The sequence below is a fragment of the Gambusia affinis genome, linkage group LG06 (genome assembly GCF_019740435.1).
Source record: "Gambusia affinis linkage group LG06, SWU_Gaff_1.0, whole genome shotgun sequence".
Lineage (NCBI taxonomy): Eukaryota > Metazoa > Chordata > Actinopteri > Cyprinodontiformes > Poeciliidae > Gambusia > Gambusia affinis.
In genome coordinates this window covers 14594761-14621306 of record NC_057873.1, presented here as the reverse complement: position 1 = coordinate 14621306, position 26546 = coordinate 14594761, and the positions used below count along the sequence as shown (strand labels likewise).

The 26546-nt window shown below is 39.5% G+C and overlaps 1 protein-coding gene across 1 annotated transcript; it reads left to right on the top strand.

Annotated features, from left to right (window-relative positions):
* Positions 1–1006: 1006 nt before the first annotated feature.
* Positions 1007–26312, top strand: sacs (sacsin molecular chaperone). The gene is made up of 11 exons (XM_044119537.1): positions 1007–1368; positions 3570–3643; positions 3859–3967; positions 5156–5306; positions 7187–7277; positions 7351–7436; positions 8485–8596; positions 8778–8924; positions 9508–10993; positions 11949–12040; positions 13596–26312. Exons 3-11 carry the CDS (start codon positions 3945–3947, stop codon positions 25145–25147), a joined length of 13740 nt encoding a protein of 4579 aa, XP_043975472.1. The 5' UTR covers positions 1007–1368; positions 3570–3643; positions 3859–3944; the 3' UTR covers positions 25148–26312.
* The last annotated feature ends 234 nt before the right edge of the window (positions 26313–26546 follow it).

Below are 26546 nucleotides of genomic sequence, written 5' to 3'. Positions count from 1 at the left end.
CGACACAAGAGCAGCCACTAATATCCAAACAGCACAGCAATAAAAAAAACACAAAAGTTTAAACTCACTTCTAGGCAAAAAACTTGTGCATACATGCGTGTGCATGCCCCTATGTATGTGTGAGTGTCAACCAAGGCAAAGACACAAAGGACAAAAGTTCAGCCCTGCAGTAAAGTGGCCAATTATACAGTACAAGTCTGGGCATGTCATGGAATACAACAATCCCGGGAAATTAGAGTGTACTCACATGTAAAAATGCTTCAAAATCATGAGATGATAAATTTTATTTATTTTATGTAAAATACAGGCTGTCATGACTATAATTTGTTTCTGTCTTTAAGTTTTGTGTGAATTGTGTACTATGAGTTAATAATTTAACTGAATTGAATCAATAATTCACTTACAGGTAATTACATAAAACAATTCCATTGTGTAGTTTATGAAGAACAATAAATGTTTTGTTCATGTTTGTACTGAATATATTCATGTGCTGTGATTAAAGTTGTAGAGTGGTGTTTGATGCAGTGACTGGAGCCATCTAGCGTTGATAGAGGAGAACTGCAATACAATTTTTTTTACTTGAGTCAGAAGGTAACAGCTGTCCTTTTGTCGCCATCTACCTGCGTTGACGTGTAAAAGCAGCAAGGTACCACAGTTTTCTTTCAATATGTTCATAGTATTGCAATAAAAAAGTTATTTGTGTTTTTTTTAATGTAATGTAATGTAATGTAATGTAAAGAGCAGACTGCTAAAATGTTAATAAGTAATAATAAATAACAAATAAATGCAACTAGCTAATGCTACATTGTGTTTCACCAAATTTCAAAATTTGTGTAATTTGATCAATAATTGTTTTTATCTGTTTTGTTTATTTCCTCATCAATTTGAAGTCTTTAATCTTTTCAAATAGCTTTTAATCAACCGTGCGCTGCTGTGGCGTGCCCTATCGGAGCTTGTAGCTGTCTCTTTAAAGGACCTGTGAGATAAAAGCTGCAGTGTAAAACGATCGAGTCCACGACTCTCGGAAATTACACTTTAAACTAGGTCCTCCGCCAGTTTCAGGTCAGATATCGGGCACTTTCTGCGGTCATCAGCAGGAACTCGTGACCTCATCCGCGTTGCAGGAAGCAGGACAGAGATGCGGTGCTGATGCTGCTGCCTTCCTAGCTGTGAGTTTATTCATCTCTCTTTCCAATGCGGCACCGAGATCAGCTGGGAGGTTAGGACACCAGACGATGACTTAGCTCAGGATATTGCCAGATCAAACGGCAACGCACAGATGTACGATCAATAATTAATGGGAAATACGTCTGAGTACTGGGGAGGGTCCTCCAGAAAATACCCTGGACACTGAAATCGTGCACTCTGGTAAGTTTTACGTAGGCTTTTTTTAAATTTATTTTATTTATTTATTTATTTTTTTTTGCTACATCCCATTTCTACCGCAGCGTTTTGAAAAGCATAGCTCATACAGTGGACTAGGTGTCCTCTTGAGTTGATGTCATTGTGAGCCGACTGGCGTTTAGATGATCCTTGACTTTCATGTGATGATGTCACTTTTTTACTGCAGATCTGATGATTTGATCGATTATATCTCTGCTGTGTGTTCATAATTCATAATAATAAAAAAACATCTATGTGCGCTGTCACTGTGTATCAATGACAGATATCACCGACGAACCAAGCTACAGAAAATATGTGGATTTTGTGTTTATGTGACGCACAGGTTAGGCAATAATAAAAGGTAAAACGGACTCAATTAAAAGTGCGTCATGACGAGGACAGGCACACCTTTCACTCAGTGGGTCTCAGCTACAAAGTTGGTGTGCGCATCCTTTCGACTGCAGTGCTGTAGCGACTGAACCCTGTTTATTGCCTACAATTCCCAGCATGCAGCAATCCGAGAAACTCCGGCCACAGCATGCAATGTCCAGCATTGCTTTGCATAAATAAGAGACATTCTGATTTAAAAGTACAGAATTTAGTAAAAGGGGAAAAATCTGAAAAAATTTAGCTTAAGATGTTTAAAATAGAACAATTTTAGATTAGTTTCCTAATAGTTTCCCTGTATCATAATCTACACCTGATATGACTACAGCTTCCACAACAGGTTAAAATTTGGGTTTTAAATGATTTATAAAGCAACAATAGCATATATTGGTATTCAAATTACAGATTACGCAGGAGGGGTTCAGGTCCTCATTCTGATATTAGCTTTCCTGACTTTTAAATCTTTACATTTACATTTTATAGACATGACTTAGCACACATATCTGTATTATTTTACCAATTTTACCAAAAAAGTTAAAACAGTAATGCTGGCTGTTATGTTCAGAGAGGAAACATATGAGCCTTTGCCTGTCTTTCAAAGAAAAAGTGTGATTTGGACCAGGACTTTTGGCCCTTGATGAAATCATAATGATTTTTGTCAGTGAGTCCCAAAATTGGGCTCAAAACCCCAAAGTGGCCACTCAATAAATCTTTTTTATTATTATTATTTGCAATAATTGCTCAACTGATAAACCTTTAGAACTCAAGATCTAAAGATTATGGATTGCAAATTGGAAAACAGCTAAAAATAATTATTGTAATACATTTACTGTAGATTAAGTTGGCGTTTATTAGTTTGGCAATCCTCTGTTTTGGGTTTTTAGCAGTTATGCCAACAAACCATTGTATATTCTGTTTGTGTTTGCATTTAAAACAAGCCTACCTCTGTTTGACTATCCTCTGAGCTGTGAAATGAGCGAGCTGACATTACATCTCAGCTTGGCAGAGTGTCACTGGAGTGTTTATGCAACAGAGAAATGAGCTCTGGCTATTGTCAGAAACTCCTCACATCTGCTTCTGCTAATGTTATTAAAAATTAGGAAGTCAATGAACCATTTCAACTGCTGCCAGAAGGACATAACACAACATAAAGAGCAGAAAGAACTATGCAACATAGCTTTCTGCGACACAGACTGTTATTTATAACAGCTTGTTTTGTGTTTTTATCTATTTGTTAATTATACAAACTGTTCCAAATCCAAGAAAATGCAGTCTTGTTTTATTGTTCCATATGTAAAACTAAATGGCAACTGATTTGAATTTCCGAGCACCCATATATATTCTGCAGCATCTACATTTTCAGTTGGCTGGTGGTATGGAAGAACAAAAACCCATAATAAAATTAAAAGTTTGGAGCTCTCAAATTTTCATTGATTTTCCCAAAACATTTATTTTTGCAAGATTTAGCCACAAATTATCTTCATTGTTACTATGTTTAGGGTGAAACTGGGCCTGAGAAGAATGGGTTAGTGTTAAAAAAAAAAATCCAGTATTGAAAGGAATAGGAAAATCAATGTTGATCATTAACTCAGTTTAGCGGTCACATCCTTATGAACCTGGGAGGATTAAAGACGATGCGGAAGTGACTGGGGGGTGAATCCTCTTGCTTCATCTCCGGTGTTTCTGCTCTCAGCCGCGCTGTGTAATTCATTATTATTAGAACATGGCCTTTGAAGGAGTTACGGTGTTACCGAAGGGGAATTAACTATGCCGCCTGCTATTGTTGTTATTGTTTCTAGGAAGTCGTGGTGCTTTCACATGTGTAAGCATTTCGGGAGAAGAACCGCAAACGGCGCTCACAGGACAGAAACAAGTGAGTGGGGTTTGTTGGGATAAAGAGGGGCTAAACACAACACCGGCATTATACCGCTGATAAACAACTCCATGTCTCCGACCGTTACATGTTTTACAAGTGTTCTTTTAATTAACTAAACATCTCCCAAAAAAAGCTGTCATGTGTGTTTTGTAGCGTTGTTTTGAATGGAGAGCGTTGTTGCTGTAAATAACGGTTTTCTCGCCTCACCGCAGCCGTTTTCCCGGTGCTGTATCCCTGCGCCCGGCGGAGAAGATAGTCCAATGAAAGTGTCTGAGCTGGGACATAAAACAACAGCGACATGGCAAACTGTCCAGACCCGTGGTGAGTTCAAGAAAAAGTATTTCTGCCATTATGAAGCATATTGCATGCGGTGGATGCTCTGAGCATGACTGGCAGATTGACGGCGTGTCATTATTTTTATTTATTTATTTATTTAAATCGCACCTGTGTGGTTTTATTGGCCTGCACTCTACGAATATGTGTGGAGGGTTTAATGAGGAGGATGAGAACCATCCTGTGCTGAAGCAGCTGCCACACCCACTCTCCTCTAGTGAATGCACCACTGTGCACTTGACTGCATAGGCCCTGTAGCCTGCTGCTGGACAAGCAAGAATATTTACTTTTTTGCTGTTGGAAACTTCGGGTTTGTCTTATATAAATGAAACACCCACCCTTGCGTAATACAGCAACCGTTGCATGTGTAAAATGTTCTTCTGCAGCACATTGGTTTAACATTAACAAAAAAGTAGACATAGGTACAATGAAACAACTTTCCTACAGTGCCTTGTATTCCCACCCCTTGAGCTTTTTCACATTTAGTTAGGTTACACCCATAAAAGTTAATGTTATTTTTATTATTTTGTTATAGACCAGCTGGAAGTACTGCAGAATTACTGAGAAGGACTATCATGCTTTTCAAGCCCCTTTATTATGGAGTTATTTTAGTTATTTTAGTTACTTTATTGTAAATCACGTCTATGTTTTAAAAATGTTTTACACTTATTTTTAATAGATAGTCTGTGAACAGTTTGCAGTGGTGCAATTGACTTCATTTGACTTTTATCTGAGGTCTCAGGGAGGAGAGTATGCTGAAAATAAAGGCATGTACATTTCATACTTTTATTTGGGAGAACATTTTAAAGCTGCATATTTAATTTTAGTTGACTGTTATGTAGTACTTTGTATTGGACCCCTTGCTCCCAATTACAATGTAGAGTGATAAAAGTGAATTCTTTTGTCCTGTACACCGTATATAAACACTAGAAATGCCAGTAACAGATGGGCGCCATGATCATGTTTCTTCCAACCTTTTAGGTTTAATCAATATTGATTGTAACTAAGACTCACATCCTCCACTGGGGTGGATCACATCATACAACACATTTTGCCCTGTTTTTGACATCCAATTCATTGTCTACTTTGTGGACAGCATTCAAGTCAAAATTGGTTCAGATAAGTCAAACCCTTTTAGTAATGTCAGGGGCTTTTATCTGTGTTTGTTGTTTCCAGGGTGCCACGGGTGACAGTTAGTCATGAGTGCATCGGCCCGAGGTCCTACCATTTGTCCCCCTTCACATCCGTCCAAGATGTCAAACAACTGCTGTACGAGGAAACGAACCTGCCGGTCAAAGAGCAGCGTCTGCTTCACAATGGGAGGATAGTAAGTGCCTTCGTTTCTACCTGAAAACCATTGTTATAAAAAGACTGTTGCAACATTCAGGACACAGATCTTTCATTTTAACAGTTCTTTTATAAATATTAGTTTGTTGTCCAGTAATCCCATATATTCTCCAATATGGATCATTAAATTATTAGACTTGTGTTCAGTTTTCATGAGCCTTTGCTGTAGCTGCAGCACAGATGCTCTGACATTTGCATACGCTGCAAACATCTTCCATTGTTAGAAGTGTCTTGTTGAGATTTTCCCCAAGCTATGATTTGTTGTTCCTACTTTTCACTAATTGAGTTCTCTTAGTGTTATTGACCTTATCTTTGATCAGAAAATGGCAAAGGTCATCATGGATCTTTATCTATTGATCGACTGCCAGCTGTTGACTGATAAAACTGCTGAATTTGGAGAATGAGGAGCAAAAATGTTTAAGCTGCACACCCATTAAATGTATCCAGCTCCATTAGTTTTATGAAACTGTTGCTATTTTCATGGATAAATTTTTGTGGTACTCTGGTGAAGATGTTTTGATATTGCACTCAATGAATTCCCTATTACAACTGCAACTGACAACAAATCTAGACTGATTGAAAGCATATTTCCCTCCAATTTAACAAGTAAAAAGAAAAGCTTCAAACCCCACCTACCAGCTACGACCAGACTTTATTTTATGTATTATTTCTTACCAAAACTAGACTTTATGTCTGTGCTTTCATGGTAAGCATTCCTTATAAGGAAAGAAGGATGTTGTGCCAACTAAAGATAGGTGTATAATTTATGTTGTTTTTCTGCTTCTGCTAATGTTATTAAAAATTGGGAAGTCTAATGGAGAAGATATGCCTGAAGCTCTACTCAAGCGAAGAGGGATTTTCTACTTAGAAGAAACTAAAAGGAAGCATTATTCTTCCCATCTGCTTTCAAATTATATAAAGCAGTCTTTTTTTTACCAGCTACATTTTCAAAAAAACTAAGTTACAGAAGTGTAAATACTTTGGGGGATTGCAAAAGCAATTATATAATTTTTTTTTTCAATTTGTCACTTCACAACCACGTTTCACATTAAATCCAGATGAAATACATTGACGTTCGTTGTTGCAATGCGACAAAATGTAGAAATGTTTAAGAGACAAAGAAATCTTTATTCGACGTAAGAATCTATTGTTTGTCAGTAAATCACAATTTTTCATTATATTTGAAAGGACCATCTGCTTTAAAGTTATTTGATAGTTTTCCATGTAATTGCTTCTTTACTCATTTTAAACTAGGTGGGCATTGCTGAGATTAAAACAACTTCTTCAAACATTGTAGCTATTTGCATGCTTACTACAACCATTATGCATCAGCCCTTAAACAACACATTTGTTATAAGCACTTTACTTGGACCCATGCTAAATATCTGTCTTTGTCCTGAATTATGCAGCAATTATTGTTGCATATGGACACCATGATAATGTTACTAATGGAGGACTTCTCCTGTGTGCAGCTGGGTTTGCCTTACAGCACATTATAGCTAAAGAGTGCTGAGTGCAGCGACTAGCAGTGTCACCTTGAACAGCCACGCTCAGCTGCGGCATCGGGCCCTCATACTGACTTTCTGCCATGCTACTGCATTGATTCTGAAAGACGCATCGGGAAAAGATTAGTGATCACCCAGTTTGCAGTCATCACTGGGAATGGTTCATCTGTAACTGTGGCATAGTATCTCTACTAATTCGTAGCATTAAAATAAATGAGTTGGATCTAAATGTATTATTGTTACATTAAGTTGCTATTGTTTTTCACAATATATTTTAGATGTTACATCTGTCATTGTCTTCCAACATTGTAGTTAAATTAGTTTTGATATTAAAGTTTTTTTTTGTCTTTTACAGCTAAATGATAGAGTGCAAATTGGCAGCTTGGTCCCTGTAGGAAGCCCAGAAGTGTCTATGGCCCTGGAGGGACGGGGCCTTAGAGGAGGAGGTAAAGTTGAAATATTTTTATCTCTACCATTAACATTACTTTTGTGCAGCACATACAGTATGGTGTGTTACAGGGAGATTTGGCCAAACTACACCTCCCCTGGTGGAGTTTTTGAAGGACATACTCAGAAGATACCCTGAAGGGGGGCAGATTCTGAAGGTGAGTGTAGTTTATTTCTTAAACTCTTTGGGTTACTTCTGAATATTTAAAGCAACTTTTACACTTGTTGACATCCCTGAAAAAAATTTGCAAATAGACCTAAATAAACAAGTTTTTTTGCAGTAGAATAATCTGAGACTAAAGAACTCAACTTCTAATTTGAAACCATGTTCAGTGGGGATATAAGATCCTGCATTAAAAAAATTAAAACCTACATCCTTTTAATATCGTGTTTGTGTAGCCTATTTTTGCCAAGAGGACTTAGACTCCTCCTATAACATCTTAACTGATTAGAGCATATAGAGAGAGGTATCCTTGACCATTCCTCTTTGCACAATTGATCCCTATTATCAAAAGTCCTGGGTTCTCTCTCACTTTGTCTTCTTTTCAGCTCCACTGTGTTTTCTATCATATTTAGGTTTGATGTGGCCTTGGAAGGTTGATATTGTATCTACTTGACATTAGTTTGTGGATTTGGCCTTATTTTGGATTACTGTGATGCTGAAGAACTAAATGATATCCCATTTTTGATTTAAAATAGGGTCTTAGCATCACATACCAAAGGGCATGAGGTGTTTTACATATGCATTGTTTATTTCACACCAGATCCATTCAGAGTGTTTCTTTAATCCTGAGTCATGAGCGACTTGTTATGTAGTTCTATCTTAGTCTTTCAGCAAATGGTTGTTATGGGTCTACTGCCTGTTAATTACATGCATAATAGTGATAGGTTTACTTTGACTCAAATTCTCCCTTAAAAACAGATGTATTACTTTCAAGGAATTTATCATGAGAAAAACAGTCAATCTTGAGGAAAAAGAAAGAGGGCTATTCTTGTTTGGGTTTAATTTCTTCCTGCAAGCTTTATTGTGAAGTATAGTAACATTACCAAAAATTAAGGCTTGATGTCCTAAATGGAGTCATCCACTCTAATTATTTATTTTTTAACTGCAAAGCTTTTTGCTTAAAAGCAGAGCTAAGAAAGCTCATTTCTCACTAATGTTCCTTTGTTCAATATTTCTCACTGCTTCTGTGCTTCATCTTGAAGGAGCTGATTCAAAATGCAGAGGATGCTGGAGCCACTGAAGTGAAGTTCTTATACGATGAGACGGAGTACGGAGTGGAGTCACTGTGGTCACCTGACATGGCTCAGCATCAAGGTTAGCACTTACTGGTGAAGTGAACTTGGCAGCAGAGTCATATTGTTTTTGCAGCTACACCACTACGAATGAAGTGAATTCTTTGCTTACTATTAAAATAAGGCGCTGCAATCTTTCATGCAAACATTTGTTGTTCACCAGTTTCAAAATCTCCTGAGTTTATTTATGCTGTAACCTGAAGGGACAGCGCTGTACGTCTACAATGATGCTGTGTTCACTGTCGAGGACTGGAATGGGATTCAGGAGATTGCAAGAAGCAGAAAGAGAGATGACCCGCTGAAAGTTGGACGATTTGGTATTGGCTTCAATTCTGTGTATCATGTTACAGGTAAGTGTTTGCTGAAAAATTAAGAAATATAACTTATATTTCCAATTGTGTGCTACTTTGTATGGACAAAATTAGTTTAGAATAAAGTAGAAGTCTCCTCAGTTTTCTTGGATGAATTAAAATGTTATACTATATTTCCTTATAGAGTGTTTCAGTACCAAAACAGAACAGGGATAGATCAAATATTTTGTTGTGAAAATCTTGCACAGACCAATCAGACAATGGTAATTATGACGTTATTTGGGTATTTAGTCAAGAAAAATAGTGTAGTGTGCATTTTTTTCAGCCCCTTTTTACTGTGATAATTTCTAGTGCAATCAATTGCCTTGAGAATAGATTCTATCTGTGCATAATTTAATTTCAGTATAGATCAAAAAGGATTATAAAGATCAAGGATCACAATTTTGTGTTTGTCTCTCATGTGTTCTGATAGAATACATTGATTTGGCAAAGCAAATAATGTTAGCAATTAAGTCCTTCTTCTTACTTATTTTTATTGTGTCAAAGTTTAAGATCTCGTTCATAAAGTCGCAAATATGTACTTTCCATTTTTATAAGTTTGTTGTTTATTCTTATGTTCCAGATGTTCCCAGTATCTTCAGTGGGGATCAGATTGCCATGCTGGACCCCCATCAGACCCTTTTCGGCATGCACGAGTCAGGGCAGTGTTGGAATCTGAAGACGGACATTAAGGAGATCACAGAGCTTGCTGATCAGTTTGCACCTTACACTCAGATATTTGGTATTTCGGAGAACACCATCCGGGATGGCAGCTTTCCAGGAACTCTGTTCCGCTTCCCACTTCGTGTGAAGCCTTCCCAGCTCAGTGGGAATATTTACAACAAGGAAAAGGTGTTGGAGCTGTTTGAATCTTTCAAAGCTGATGCAGACACAGTTCTCCTCTTCTTGAAGAGTGTCCAGAAGATCTCATTGCATGTCCGAGAGTGTGACGGTACAGAACGAGTGTTGTTTGAGGTCAGAGCAACAGAGAATCCTGATGATAAACTAGAAAGGCCAAATGCACTGAAAACACTGTGTCAAGCGGTGGACAGCTACAGTAATGGTGTTCCCAGCTCCATCATCACATGTGTCACTTACCAACTTCACATAGAGACTCAGGATGAAACATCTAAAGAGACTCAGAGGACCACATGGCTGGTTTGTAATGGAGTTGGAGGCAGAGGGATGTGTGCTGAGTTGGACTCTCTGGCGGACGATTTGAAGTTCATGCCAACAATTGGCATTGCCTTGCCTCTAACTGTCATAAACAAAGAGGACAGAGGTGCCACATCTGGCTTCTCAGGACGAGCTTTCTGCTTCCTCCCTCTTCCACCGGGTGAGGAGAGTGAGACAGGGCTTCCGGTTCATGTCAGCGGCTTTTTCGGTCTCACCGACAACCGTAGGAGCATCAAGTGGAGAGAAGTGGACCAGTGGAGGGATCCATCTGCCTTGTGGAATGAGCTGCTTATAATAACTGTCATCCCTAAGGCTTATTTCACTCTCATTGTGGATGCTATAAAGAGGGTGCAGACAAAAAAGGACCAAGACTTTCCTTTGTCCCCAAGAGGAACATACAGGGCATGGCCAGACCCTAAACAGGTCAAGTCCCGCTGGACGCCCATTCTCCAGCCCCTCTTTCATGAACTACTGCAGCAGCGAGTGATCTATTCACTCAGTGAGAGCTGGATTGGAGTGGAGCAGACTGCCTTCTCAGAGCTGGACACTGACAATGATATTTCAGAGACGGTCATCAACTACCTCCAAAGCTCAGGAATGCAGGTAGCAAAGGTGCCAGCTGCAGTGGACTTTGCTTTGGCTTCCTATATGACTGAGTCTACTGAGGTGAAGAAAGTTACCCCTTCTTTACTGCGGCAAACTATCAGGAAGAGCAAACACAAAGGTCCCTCAGAGGAGAAGCTGCTGCTTCTGGAGTTTGCTCTCAGTGATGCCAACTACAGTGATCTCATAGGGCTTGAGCTTCTGCCACTCCAGAATGAAACATTTACATCATTTTCATCTTCTGTCAGTGAAAAAGACGCCATTTACATCACATCTGAGGCATTCCCCAGGTAAAACGCCTGGATAAACATCCAATACTTTTTTAAAGAGTTACGGTAAAAAAAAAAAATAAAAGGCAAGACTATTTTGTCAGAGAAAATAAGTGTAGCAGTTTATCTAAACAAAAATTAGTCTGTTTTTAATTTGATGGCATTTTTCTTTATCTATAGCATGAATGTTTACAAGGTTCAAAAACCATGACAGGTTTTACAAATGGTTATATACTCACCTAATCTATCTTACTCGTGATCCCTAATATACAGATGAAACTACTGTTTGCATACTGTACAGTGTATGTAAACAGCATACTGTTTACGTACAGTACACTTTAAATAAAACAAGTTAGTAACTGTCATTGCTTTTTGATAATGCATTTCACATTTTAGTTCAGTTTGCATTGCTAAATGATTTCTATTTGATAAGTGCCAGAAAATCACAGATTACATCTTTTCAGTAGTTACAATTTGCTTTACATTTTGTGATTCGGAGCAAAGATTTTGGGTTTCCTTTCACAAGCTTTTCAGAGTATTTTGCTTGAGCTCTTCCCACTGATTTTTCATAACTCAGGGCTTTCTTATTACCACATTGACCTACACAGGCCTATGTCTTAACTTCCTTCCATAATAATGTTTCCTCCTTTGCCTCTTATCTATTTAGTAAAGTGCACTGGTCTGATATGACGATATGACGCGTTACACCCATTGTACTTCCACATTTGTGCTTCAGGTGGTGTTCCAAAAGTAAAGATGTTTATTGTAGTAGAAAAATTAAATCTTACTTTGAACTTACATTACCAGACTTTAGGAAATGTCTACAAAAATTAAAGTCTTTGTCCTTGTGGGCGTTTTCAAACTGTAATCTGGCTTTTTTTAAGTGATAGCTTCCTCCTTGCTGAAAGACCTTTCAGAGTGGTGTTGATTTCTCCTTTGTTTACTGCATTTCTAATTTCCTTTGCTTTTTTTTAAGGTCTCTCTATCCAGGACTGGAGCATCGGTTTTTACTGGAAACTTTGAAGCCTTCAGTGATGGACAGCTTAAAGAAGGCTGCCAAAAGCAGAGGTAGTAACACACCGACATTTATTTTACAGGTCATCTATATAACATACTGTAAATATTTTATGTTTATATCCATGCATCCTTAATCCAACAGTGGCTGGTTTATTTGATTCATGGGTTTGTACTCAGACTCTACTCAGACTGTGATGACTGTGTGAATTGTAACCATAATGTTCATTAGGCCATTTTTATCTTGCCCTGCAGCTGTGCCATTGTTGTGCATTAAATCTGGTACATTTCTGCCAGATAATTCAGGTATGACAGTAAAGAGGACAGACACTGAACATTAGATATGTAACAGTGACTGGAGCGCTTCCTCATCCCACCTGTTGCTGCACACTGCTTACCAGCTTGTTGAAAAAAGGCTTCTGGATTCTGTTTGTTGTCCAAACACAGAGCAAGACTAATTCACCAGCCAGTATTAGCTTTTTATATTTCTGGTGTTACTATTTAAAGGATAGGACAGCAAAAAACAATTTAAAGTGACAACAAAACAACAAAACTTAGTAGATGTTGAGCAGATGTCTATTCTGTATTTATTTATAACCAATATGTTGCATAATTTTTGCAGAAGTAGGAATACTTTTTGCTTTTCTGCTTTAAAGAAAAGACAAGAGATCATTTTAAATAAATTTGTTTTAAATTTTTGTGCAAGACTTTGAAACTTTGAAAAAGTGATATAATCCTATATTGGCCCATGAATAAAGCATATTGATTCATGAATGATTTCACTTCCTCACAATGACCTGGACATGCAGTCCATGAGCCAGGAAAAATAAAATGCAGTGTAAAAGATCTATTAAATAAAGTCAAATCAAAATATGCATAGAATATCGGAACAGAAATACACCATTAGAGGCCAGACATAGCATTTTCTACCTATTTTTAGTGCTTCATTGTAAATAATTATATTATTGTTGTTTACATTATTTAACGTCAGTATTATTTTTCTGATGTCCTTTATGGTCTGATCCTCACAAATACACATATAATTAACATATAGCTTTTAATGATAATTTCTTATCCAGTGAGATAGAATCATGTACATCTTCCAATAATATGTCATTTAAATTACAGTGCAGCAGTTTCTTTGGGGGTGTTCAGGTAGGTATTGCAAAGGGTGCTATATATCTTCTTATAATTAACCAAAACTAATGTGTGGCTGCAGACAATTAACTCGAGAAAAATAAACTCGCACATTATTCTCTCTCCTTGTTTTTTCCTTTTGTCAAAACTTTTTCTATTATCAATTAGACCAATGTTGGATTCATGTATTATTTTATTTTAAAATTGGTTTAGGGATTTGCATGTTTCAAGTCAGTTTGAGCTATTTGCTGCTCAGACAGGATGCTGATATAAGGAGAATTGTGGAAGCTTGTTTGCATGGATCACATTACTATTGCATCTTAAATATTGTTAATGCATAATTTTAATTAAAATGATTTTTTATTTTGAATATGGATTTCAAGTGTTGCTCACTTTTAAAAACTAACCAGTCAACAATGAACATTATATAAGGTAATATTTGACACTGAATCCACTGTTGTCATTTTAACAGGAAGACCTTGTACTCAGCTACAAGTGTTGAATCCAGAACGATCAGCTCGACTCATCAAGGAGATACTCTCTACAGCCTGGCCAACAAGAGACTTCAGTGTAGAGTGGGAACCTGGAAACAAAGAACTAAAGCATCCCACAATTCCATGGTTGAAAATGGTTTGGAAACATCTCTACATCAATTTTGCTGATGACTTAAACACATTTGAAGACATGCCATTGATCCCTCGTGTGCCCCTTGAGGACAGCATGAACACAGCTAAGCTTCTTCGTCTCAAAACCCCCTCACCCATTATTTATGTGGATGATGTTGAGGCTCCGGTTTCTGAAAGCCTTTTTGACATCCTGGAAAAGCTTGGAGGTGTTGTCATAAAAAACCTGGACTCATGTTTACAGCACCCTCAGCTTAAGTCCTACATCCACCCTTGCTCTCCTGGTATGTTTTTGCAAATTCTAAATAGACTACCAACACAGCGGTTGTCTAGCCAAGTCTCGTCTTTCTCAGTGGAAGAGAAAATTGTGCTCAGAAAATTTCTCGCAGGACTGTCTGACATCACTGAGAAGGAAAAGCATACATTACTGGATCTCTCTATCTTTGAAAAGGTAGGGGCCTATTCTGAAGGTACCTCATCATTTACATCAATGAGAGGTGCAAAAGCTTTACATCACAGAGCAAAGTACCCTCCAGATGTGAAACTGTCAGAAAATCTTGTGGCCTGCCATGATGAGGAATCAATCCGTCTCATCAAGATGCTCAACGTAGAACAAGTCAAAACAACAGAATGTCTGAAGATGATTATTCGGGACATTGACAAGGGCTTCTATTCAAAAGATGAAATTACCCAGATCATGCTTTGGGCTCTTAAGCACCTGGGATTTTTAAAGAATGAAAACCCATCTGTGATTGGATGGCTTTCTGCTCTTAAATTTATTGAGTTGTCATGTGGAAGATCTGTAAAAGCCTCAGACCTTTTTGACCCTGAACTAGAGATTTTACAGCATTTGTTCTACAAGGAGGAGAAAACACGGTTTCCCACAAGTACATTTACCAAATCTCCTGACATTCTCCATTCACTTCGACAACTGGGGCTTAGAAATGAGGTGCAGGTCAGTGAAAAAGATGTCCTCAAAGTGGCAAAAAAGATAGAGGAGTTGCAAAGCAGCGAGGAGCCTGAATGGGACTCAATAACGACAAAGGCAAAAACACTCTTGCAAATTCTTAATAAACAAACCAAGTTGATAAAATCAGCTGAAATCCAGGCCTCATTGCTTCAACTAAAATGGGTACCTGTCTGTAAAGAAAGACCTCTAACTTACCCAAATTCTCTTGCTTGGATTGGAGATACGCTCAATATCTGCTCTCTGTCTGAGATGTGTGAAATATACCATGCAGTGCTTGTGGGATCTGCAGTACCACTGGTTGAACACACCTCTGCAGGTTTCAAGAAGGCTCTGAAACTTACAATAGAGCCACAAGTGGATCAGGTATTGCAGCACTTGAAAGCTGTGAATGACTGGCATAAATCCCAAGCATTTACCACTGAAGATTGGTACCAGTTTCAGCAGATTCTATTTGAGATTTATGGATTTATGCAAGCTCATCTTGAGGATGCAAGAGAAGCAATGAAATCCTTGCCTTTTGATTGGGTGTGGACTGGAAAGACATTCACATCACCAGGCCAAACCGTCTTAAAACCCCTCCCCGATCTAGACCTGCAGCCTTACCTCTACTCACTGCCAAAAACAATGAGAAAATTTCATAAGCTTTTCAAGTTTTGTGGTTCAGTTGAAGAGGTTGTCCCAACCCATGTGTTTGACGTCATCGCCACAATCCAAAAAAGATGTGAGGGAGAGATTAGCAAGGAGGAAAGTAAACACAATATTCTGCTCTTGATCAACATCCTCAGATGGCTCTACAATAATCAGATCCCAGTGGATACTAATATGCAAGTGCCTATCTTTTGTTACAAGAACCCAAGCAAATTAGCGATGAAACCCATTCACGAATGCACCTACTGTGACATCAAGGTCGATGATTTAAATGATTTACTTGAAGATGCCTCAGAACCTATTATTTTGGTCCATGATGACATCCCAATGAAAACTGCTGAATGGTTGAAGGTGCCATGTTTGAGCACAAGGTTGATAAACCCAGAGAATCTTGGCTTTGAACAATCAGGCCAGCAAGAACCTCTAACAGTAAGAATAAAAAATATCTTGGAGGAATATCCATCTGTAGCAGATATCTTTAAGGAGCTCCTCCAGAATGCTGATGATGCCAGTGCAACAGAGTGCAGTTTTCTTATTGACATGAGAAAAAACAATGACATTCGAGAAAATCTCCTCGACCCTGGCATGATTGTTTGCCATGGCCCGTCTCTGTGGTCTTTCAACAGTGCTGTATTTACAGACACAGATTTTTTGAACATCACACGGCTCGGTGGGTCAGTGAAGAGATGTGAAGCGGATAAAGTTGGCAAGTTCGGCTTGGGTTTTAACTCCGTTTATCACATCACTGATATCCCCATCATAATGAGCAGGGAATTCATGATTATGTTTGATCCCAATATCAATCACATTAGCAAACACATTCGAGACCGGTCCAATCCAGGGATCAAAATCAATTGGAGCAAACAACAAAAGAGGCTAAGAAAATTTCCCAATCAATTCAAACCATTCCTTAACGTTTTTAACTGCCAGCTGCCTTTAGCTCAAGACTCACCATACAAATACAATGGTACTCTTTTCAGACTTCCATTCAGAACAGAGCAAGAGGCCTCATCCAGTGAAATAAGTAGTCTGTACTACAACACCACAGATATTTATTCCCTGGTTGATGAGTTCAGCATATGTGGCCATAGGTTCATTCTCTTCACTCAGCATGTTGGATGTATGGTGTTGAAATACCTGAAATATGAGGAACCAAACCCAGCAGCAGCACAAGATGTGGTGGCTATTAACAAAAGTGTGTGGTCAAGCAAAGCCTCATATGGACCCTTGAGCATCCTAAAATCTGCAGCAAAGCTTATGAAGAAAGTAGCAAGCACCAACAGGGTTCCTGCTGATGTTCCTAAATCTGGCTGCATCATCCGTGTTGTGGTGGAGGAGTTTCACAACGTCTTCAAACGCATTGTGGATCTGCACTCTCCATTGTTTCGAGGTCCAGAGGAAGATCCCAACCAGTACTTTGAGATGGCGGCTAAAGGTGTCCAAACTCGGAGACTGACAGATGAAATGCCCCAAAAAGCAATCGAGGTCACCAGCTGGCTCATCTGTTCATGTATGGATGTGAGTGAAGCCCTCAAATTTTCCCTCAGTGACAGTGGAAAAAGACTTGGACTAGTGCCTTGTGGAGGAGTTGCTGTTCTTCTCTCAGAGGAAGAGAATCGCAAATGGACTGTGAAAACAAATTCAACACCAATTGGAGAGGTGTTTTGCTACTTGCCTCTGAGAATCAAAACAGGCCTGCCAGTTCACATCAATGGCTGTTTTGCTGTCACTTCCAATCGCAAAGAGATCTGGAAGACTGATACCAAAGGACAGTGGAACTCTGTGTTCATGAGGCACGTCATTGTTCAGGCCTACTTAGCAGCCCTCTCAATGCTGCGTTCACTGGCTGAAAGTGGAGAACTTCTCGAGTACAGCTACTATTCAGCATGGCCAGATCCAAGTCAGGTACATGATGACTTTGTGCTGATCAGCCAGGGCATTTACCAAGAAATAGCCAAAGGAGGTGACAGCGATCAGGCCAAGGTTTTTTCAGATGGAAAAACATGGGTGTCAATCAAATACATCAGATTCCTTGATGACGCCTTACTTTGTAGGCCAGACATTGGCCCTGCTGCTTTCAAGATATTTCTAAAATACCTCAGGAAGAGTGGTTCACAAAACCTCTGTGCTGTTGAGCTCCCTGACTGGGTAAAGGAAGGATTTGATGATGCTGGATGTAGAGGGAAGTTAATGGAAAATACCCTGACAGAGAAGCAGTTCTTTTCAGAAGTATTTTTTCCTCACATTCAGGAGCTTGACAAAGAGCTCAGAGATCCCCTGATGCATTATGTCCTAAATGAGAAACTTGAAGATTTTGAATCAATTCTTAGAGTCACTCCTTGCATACCTTGCTCTGGACCCAAAAGTGAACTAGTTTTACCCTCCAAACTCATCCATCCAGAGGGAAGAGTTGCTAAACTCTACATTGCTGATGATGGAAGATTTCCTGAAGGAACGTCCAAAGACTATGTAAATCCAGTCTGTTTAGTTAAACTAGTGCAGCTGGGCATGGTGAAAGATGATCTATGCTGGGAGGACCTCACTGAGCGTGCTCATTCTGTCATTGAGCTTAATGAAAATGATCACACTGCTGCATGCTTTCGTAGCAGCATACTACTGAGTCTCATTGATGAGAAACTGAGGATGAGAGATCCAGTTGCAACTGAGTACCTGGAGAATCTACAAGATATCAAGTTCCTTCCATTTCTGACAAGACCTGCAGGCTTCTCTTTACCATGGCATGGGAACAGCTTTTCCCCAACCACAATGTTCTCTCCTAGAGAGCTTTACACAACTGAACATCAGGATACAGTTTGCCTAATGAAACCAATTCTGAATGAGAATTCACCATCCTTTAAAGGGTGTGGTACAATGTCATTGGCTGTAAAAGACGGTCTTGGTCTAATAAGGAAGCCCCCTGTTGAGCTGGTCATCAGTCAACTAAAGGAACTTTCTCAGTCCTTTGATGGTGTCACATTGTATCAGGAAAATATAACGAATGCCTGCTACAAATACCTTCATGAGGAAATGCTGCAGGATGAAAATGTAAGAGGTGAAATAAGTGGAGACCTAAAAGCATTTAACTCCATTTTGGTGGAGAACACATATGTCAGTCCTTCCAAAGTTGCGTTCCACCTGAATTTTGATGCAGCTCCCCATCTTTATCAGCTTCCAAACAAATACAGAAACAGCTGTCGAGAGCTTTTTGAAAATGTTGGTGTGCAGCCCAGCTTTACTGTTGAAAATTTCGCTGCTGTTCTTGAAACAGTGAGGCAAGAGTGTGGACGAAGGACACTAACAGAGGAAAACTTCCAGTTATGCCGCAGAATCATTAGTGAAGGCATCTGGAGTCTAATTCGTGACAAAAACCAAGAGTTTTGCCAAGCAAATTATGGTGGGATTTTGTTACCAGACTGCAATCTAACACTGCAACCATCAAAGTCATTATGTTACAATGACTGCCCTTGGATCAAAGTCAGAGATTCCTCTGTGAAATACTGTCATGCTGACATCCCAAGAGAGGTTGCTGTGAAGCTTGGAGCAATCCCAAAACGTCACAAAGCACTCGAGAGATATGCTTCTAACGTCTGCTTCAATCCACTTGGCAGTGAGTTTGGACAGAAAGAAAAACTCACTAGCAGGATTAAAAGCATTCTCAATGCCTATCCATCAGAGAAGGAAATGCTGAAAGAGCTGCTTCAAAATGCAGATGATGCCAAAGCCACAGAAATCTATTTTGTATTTGATCCAAGGACACACCCCACTGACAGAATATTTGATGATAAATGGATCCCAATGCAAGGCCCTGCCCTCTGTGTGTACAACAATCAACCATTCACAGAGGATGATGTCCGAGGTATTCAGAACCTTGGAAGAGGAACAAAAGAGGCCAATCCAGGCAAAACTGGTCAATATGGAATCGGATTCAACTCAGTTTATCACATAACTGACTGCCCATCCTTTATCTCAAACAATGACATTCTCTGCATCTTTGATCCACATGCACAGTATGCACCAGGAGCTACATCTGTAAGTCCTGGAAGGATGTTCAGAGACTTGGACTCTGACTTCAGATCCCAGTTTTCAGATGTTCTAAATCTGTACTTGGGAGCTCATTTCAAGTTAGAAAGGAGCACAATGTTCAGATTCCCCATCCGATCCATAGAGATGGCAAAAACATCAGAAATCAGTTCTGTCCCTGCATCTGATAGAATGGTGCAAAACCTCCTAGACAAGTTGAAAACAGATGGTGCAGAGCTTCTTATGTTTCTCAACCACATGGAGAAAATATCAGTTTGTCAAATAGACCATGCATCTGGTGAACTAAAAGTGCTCTATTCTGTCACAGCCAGAATAACAGATGGTGATCGACTAAAACGCAAACAATTTCATGCCTCGGTCATTGACAGTGTTACTAAAAAGAAGCAGCTTGCTGCTATTCCAGTCCAACAGATAACCTACTCGATGGATATAGAGGACACTGATGGAAACATGACCTCATGGATGATCTGCAACAGATCTGGCTTTCCAGACATTGAAAATGTCTCCAAAAGTGTGGTTTCAGCTCACAAAAATGAAGACATAACTTTGTTTCCACGTGGAGGTGTGGCAGCATGTGTAAGCCACAACTATAAAAAACCCCACAGAGCCTTTTGCTTCTTGCCCCTTTCACTGGAAACTGGTTTGCCTTTTCATGTCAATGGACATTTTGCCCTAGACTCAGCTAGAAGAAACCTATGGAGGGATGACAATGGTGTAGGGGTAAGAAGTGATTGGAATAACAATTTGATGACATCACTTATAGCTCCTGCATTTGTTGAGCTGCTGATTCAGCTGAAGCGCCGATACTTTCCAGGTCCTGATCCCACCATGAGTATACTACAAGGAACACCTCTTCATGTGGTTAAAGACACGCTGCGGAAATACCTCTTTTTTTTCCCAGCTAACAGACTTGACATTCAACCAGACTGGTATTGCTTGGTTAAAGCAGTGTACAACTGCATCCATGCTGATCTGAAGCGTTTGCTTCCTGTTGTAAGAGCAGCTCAGATGGACAACTCTGAAATGCACTCTGCCATTTACATCTCATGGGTGAATACATCCACTGCGAACAAAAGCAGAGCCTTCTTTGATAATCTGCTTCAGGATGAGCTTCAACACTTGAAAAACACAGAGTATAACTTAACCTCAAGGAAGTCTGTGGCTGAAAATGTCTACAGGTTGAAAACCTTGCTTCTTGACATTGGTTTTAACCTGGTTCATAGTTGTGATGAAACAGCAAACCTCTACCTCTGTCTGGAAGATGCAGGGATTCCAGTCACATATGTAACACCAAGTGATGTTCGCCAATTTCTGCACACTTTCTCATCACCTGACACATCCTGCCATGTTGGGAAACTTCCTTGCCGCCTCCCACAGTCTACCTTCAAGCTGGTTCATAACTTGAAGCTCCTAGTTGACTACTGTTTCAAAGACATAGAAGTGGATGAGGTCAAAATTGATGGCTTGCCTCTGTTGATAACAATGGAGAATATGCTTCAAGTGTTTGACTCGAAGAGACCAAAGTTTTTGACAGCTCACCATGAACTTATATCGTCTAGGAAAGATATGTTTATGAATACATTGTACATGAGGTACAGCAATGTCCTGTCAAAAGCAAGAGTTGCAAAACCCTTTGACATCAGTAGTTTTAGTGACCTTCTGGGGTCTGTTCTACCTAGAGAGTATCGAACAAAGATCCCTGTAAAGTGGAAAGATACCTTTCCTAGTGAATCCTGGCTAAAGAACACATGGAGCTTCATCAGTGAGAATGTAGCTGTTAAGGAAGATCAGACGGACATCAAACCCAGCTTTGAAACAGTACTTGACACTCTGAAAGACTGGGCTTTACTACCTGGAATCAAATTTATGGCCAGAGAGAAGCTTGTCATCCCAGATCACGATGCACTCCTACCTCTAAGTCTGATAAACATTGCCATATTTCCACAGGGCCAAAATGATAAAGTCTTTCACACTCTAATGAAAGCAGGATGTATCCAGCTTGCAGTGAACAAAATCTGTGTCAAAGAGAGTCAAATCATTCCTTTCCTGGCACAACACACAGCCAACATTGAAAATCCATCGAGCATTTTGAAAGCTCTTGAGTACATGATTCAGACATCTGCATTCAAAACAGCAAACCTGACTGACAGGGACTTTGAAGCTCTTCTGTTGTATTTCAACTGCCACCTACCTAACCTTTCTCAACAAGATGCACAGAGTCTGAAACTCCTCCCATGTTTTAAGTCAGTTAGTGGAAAATACATCAGTATTGCAAACTATGGTGCAAATTATGTTCTTGAAAAAAGCATGCCAAGTGCAGACATAGACAAATGGACTCAAACATCTTCCTTTGCCTTTCTTGCTGACAGTCCACAGCTTAAAGAACTGTATGCCTTCCTTGGCTGCATGCCAATCGATGACCTTGAAATTTACCTCCATCATCTTCTGCCAAAGTTTGACAGTCTCTCCTATGATGCCAAAGTTGAACACATTGTTTATTTGAAGGAGAGACTCATGTCAATGGAAGAAGGCTGCAAAATGAAGGATCAGCTTTATGATAAATTACAGGGACTGTTGTTCATTTACGACTATTCAAACAGACTCAGACCAGCCAAATTCTTCTACGATCAGACCGTAAAGGTGTTTGAAGTTATGTTACCTACAAAGTCTTTCATTCCAAATGACTTTTTTAGAAAAATAGAGCAAGTGACAAAACCTAAGAATGGTGCTCTGTTATTGACTTCATGGATAACATTTCTGAGAAATATTGGTCTGAAGCATGAGGTCTCCCAGCAACAAGTCCTCCAGTTTGCAAAAGAGATCAGCATCAAAGCCCAGACTGAAAGTTGGACCAAAGAAAAAGTGCAAATTGTTGTCGATGTACTTTTGAACCATATCTTTAACGAAAGACTCGACCTCTTCCAGGGTACCTTTCTGAAGGAACTGTCAATGATACCATTTCTATGTCCAGAAAGAGCTCCCAAAGAACTCATCAAACTTCATACTCAGTATCAAGAGATGAGTGGCACAGTGCCCCTGATTCGTTTCAGTGGATCTCAAGTAAACCCGAAGTTCAAACAAACAGATATAATACACTTGCTGTGGACATCCTGCCCAATCCTACCTGAGAAAGCTACACCTTCAAGCATAAAGGAACAGAATGAGAGTGCTCTTGGTGGACAGGAACAGCTTGACCAAGTTCTAAACATGTTGGGTGTCAACTTGGACCCACCTCTGGAGAAAGTCATAAGCAACTGCAAGAACATTTGCAACATATCAAGTCCAGATGATGAAATGGTGAAAACGAGGAATAAAGTTTTGAGGTCCACATATGAATTCCTCAGTGCAGACAAACGAGATTTCCATTACCTGCTACGTGGTGTGACATTTGTCATGGTTGAAGATGGTTGGAAATTACTGAAACCTGAGGAAGTGGTCATCAATTTAGATAATGAATCTGACTTCAAGCCCTACTTGTATAAATTACCTTTGGAACTTGGCACCTTTCATCAGTTGTTCAAGCTTCTTGGCACAGAGGATGTTGTGTCAACCAAACAATATGTTGAAGTGCTGTGGAGAATTTACAGGAGTTCTGAGGGAAAGCAGCTCGACCCAAATGAAATGAGAACTGTGAAAAGAGTGGTTTCTGGATTGTTCAAGTCCCTTCACAATGATCCACAGGAAATTCGCAAAGATCTTGAGAGCCTCAGAGATTTGATATTTTACTTGCCAAGCCATGATGGGAGACTTGCAAAATCCAATACCCTGGTGTTTGATGATGCCCCACATTACAAAAGCCGAATTCAGGGTAACGTTGGGGTTCAAATGCTTGTGGACATGAGCCAGTGTTACCTGGGGAAAGACCATGCTTTCCACACAAAGCTTATTATGCTACTTCCACAAAAACTAAGACCTAGACTACTGAGTGGCATTCTCGAGGAGCAGCTTGATGAGGATTCTCCAAAAATGTGTCAGTTTGGAGCTCTGTGCTCCCTGCAAGGTCGCCTTCAGCTTTTGCTGTCCTCAGAGCAGTTTATCACTGGTTTGATCAGGATAATGAAGCATGAGAATGATAATGCGTATCTTGTGAATGAAGAAAAGGCCATACGTCTGTGCAAAGCACTTTGTGAGGGACTCAAAGTGTCCTGTTTTGAAAAACTGCAGACAACTTTAAGAGTGAAAGGATGCAGTCCCATCCCACACAGTCGCAGTGAAACACTAGCTTTCTTGAAGAGGTATGGAACATCTGTGATTCATCTCTACATCCAGCATTCAGACAGTAAAGATATAAACTTTCTTCTGGCACTAGCCATGACATTGAAGTCTGCAACAGACAATTTGATCTCTGACACATCATATCTGATTGCCATGCTAGGCTGCAATGATATTTACAGAATCACTGAAAAACTAGACAACCTTGGTGTCAAGTATGACTCAACAGAGCCCTCAAAACTTGAGCTACCCCTCCCTGGAACTCCAATTCCTGCTGAGATACACCACACACTGCTCATGGATCCAATGAATGTATTCTATCCAGGGGAATATGTGGGCTACCTTGTTGACTCTGAAGGAGGAGACATATATGGTGCCTATCAGCCCACTTATACCTATGCCATCATCGTTCAAGAGGTAGAAAGAGGGGAGGAAGAAAATTCAAGTTTCCTTGGAAAATGCTTCCAGATTGATATTGGTTACAGTGAATACAAAATAGTGAGTTCCCTCGACTTGTACAAGTTTTCAAGACAAGACGAAAGCACCCATATCCGAGACACTAATTCCCCGCAAACCCCTACAAGCCCAGAGAGTCGATCCTCTGGTCTACGAATGATGCCTCCTGTCTTTTCTGGAAAAGAAAACCTTAGACCTCCTCCTCAGAAACAATCTCCCAAAAAGATCAAACTTCACGCATTACCTGAGATTCTGAAAGAGGTAACCTCAGTCGTCGAACAAGCCTGGAAGCTTCCAGAGACAGAAAGAAAAAAGATAATTCGTCGGTTGTACCTCAAGTGGCATCCAGACAAAAATGCAGAGAATCTGGACATTGCCACAGAAGTGTTTAAGCACCTGCAAAATGAAATCAATCGCATGGAGAAACAGTCTGTGTCTGATCACCAAAATGCAGACAGAACTTCCAGGAGAACCTTCTCCACATCATCAACCCGCTTCCAGTCAGAGAAATTTTCATATCAAAGGTTTTATTCATCGTGGAACCAGGAAGCAACCAGTCACAAGTCAGAAAAACAACAGTTCAGGGAACATTATACTAACTATGCAGGCTCTTCACACTCCCACCGTTTCTTTGTACCCCCAACCTTTAAAACAGTTGGAAACCCTGTGGAAGCCCGCAGGTGGCTGAGACAGGCCAGAGCAAACTACTCCGCTGCTCGCAATGATCTTCATAAAAATGCTAATGAGTGGGTTTGTTTCAAGTGCTACCTGGCCACAAAGCTTGCCCTAATAGCTGCTGACTATGCAGTCAGAGGAAAGTCTGACAAAGATGTTAAACCAACTGCTCTTGCTCAGAAAGTGGAGGAGTACAGCTCCCAATTGAAAGGCCTTGCAAATGATGTTCAGATCTTGGAGGGATATGGCGTGGACAGTCTGAGGACCCGCTACCCTGATCTCCTGCCATTCCCACAGATTCCCAATGATAGATACACATCTGAGGTGGCAATGAGGGTGATGGAATGTACCGCAAGGATTATCATAAAGCTTGAAACATTTGTGCAGCATAAAATATGATAACATTGCTTAGTAAAAGTCTGCAAATATTCTCAGTGAAATCAAGAACTCATATGGCTGTATGCAAAAGAGATCACAAAGAATCCGCTGGCAGCTTCTGCAACATGGAGTTTCTATCTGTGAAAGTCGGACAGTGGCCCATGCACAGTGAACAAATACATGGCTCCCATACCCTGTTGGCCCGTATATGTGCATAGGCTGTACATAGCTATGCCTCAGCAATATGTTTTGTTTACCAAAGTCCCCACACTGACTATATTTACTCTGTTAGATAAAAAAAAATATGCAGCTTTTTTACTTTATCTTTTATAAAAACAAAAGAATATATTTTCTTGCTATAGAAAACAAATTCAGTGTACTTAAAAGATGTGCTTACTAGAAAGTATCTATACCCTGTTATATACAATGAATGCTCTCATACAGCGTGTCCTACTTCCAAATGATCTACTAGCCCAGAAAACACAATCATGTTTGTAATTGTTCTGTTTTTGTACTTTCCTGATTGTTTCCATATAATTTCTGTAAAAGTTGTACATTTTTTGTAACATAGCCAGTCATTTGTTTATGGAAGAAGCACTTTTTGAAACTCACTTGCATTTTCACTCATGTAGCATCAGTGCTTGGGGCAACTTAGGAAAATCCAACTGTGAAGAGAAACCCTTTGATTTAATTCAAGCAGTAACCTTTTTTTTTTTTCAAATCGCTGAAATGTTTTGCATCATGTTGACTTCATGTACCTCTTTTCAAAGCTGGTGAGCAAATGTTTGAGCATATTAATGCTGTCAAAGAGCCATATGAATTTAGGTGTTATGAGGTGGGCCCAAATGTGACTTGTAATATTTCTGATTTACAAACATGTCTATATTTTTTTGTGATGAGAACTGTTCTGGTTTAAGAAACCTTACAGCATCAATTGGCTGTTCTTGTGTATATTTTGTGCATTACCAGTCTGATTTAACTTTGATTTTACAAATATGCTATCACATACTTTGTAAGTCATTTGCAATGAAATACGATCTAAAATGTGCTGCTTGTCATCTGTTTGCTTATTTCATCTCAAGTTTCAGGTAACTCTGACATCATCGCATTAAATGAACCTTGAGTGTCAAATGTGTTGATGTGCTCTGTGCCACAATGAGGCCTAATAAATTCTCATTAAAATGTGTGCTCTGATAAATCAGATTTTCCAAAATACTGCAATTATTGCAATTAAGTACACCATAATTTAAATTTAGATAAGAAAACCGTGTCATAACAGGCCACAAAAAGCACTAATGTGTGTTACCTGCATCTCCCAAAGCTGCAGAAGATGGTCAAGCCTTTGGTCATTTTTTTTTTTTTCATAATAAAAAAGTAAAACAAACATCTACTCCTGGGCCTCCCCTCTCATTGCTGCAAC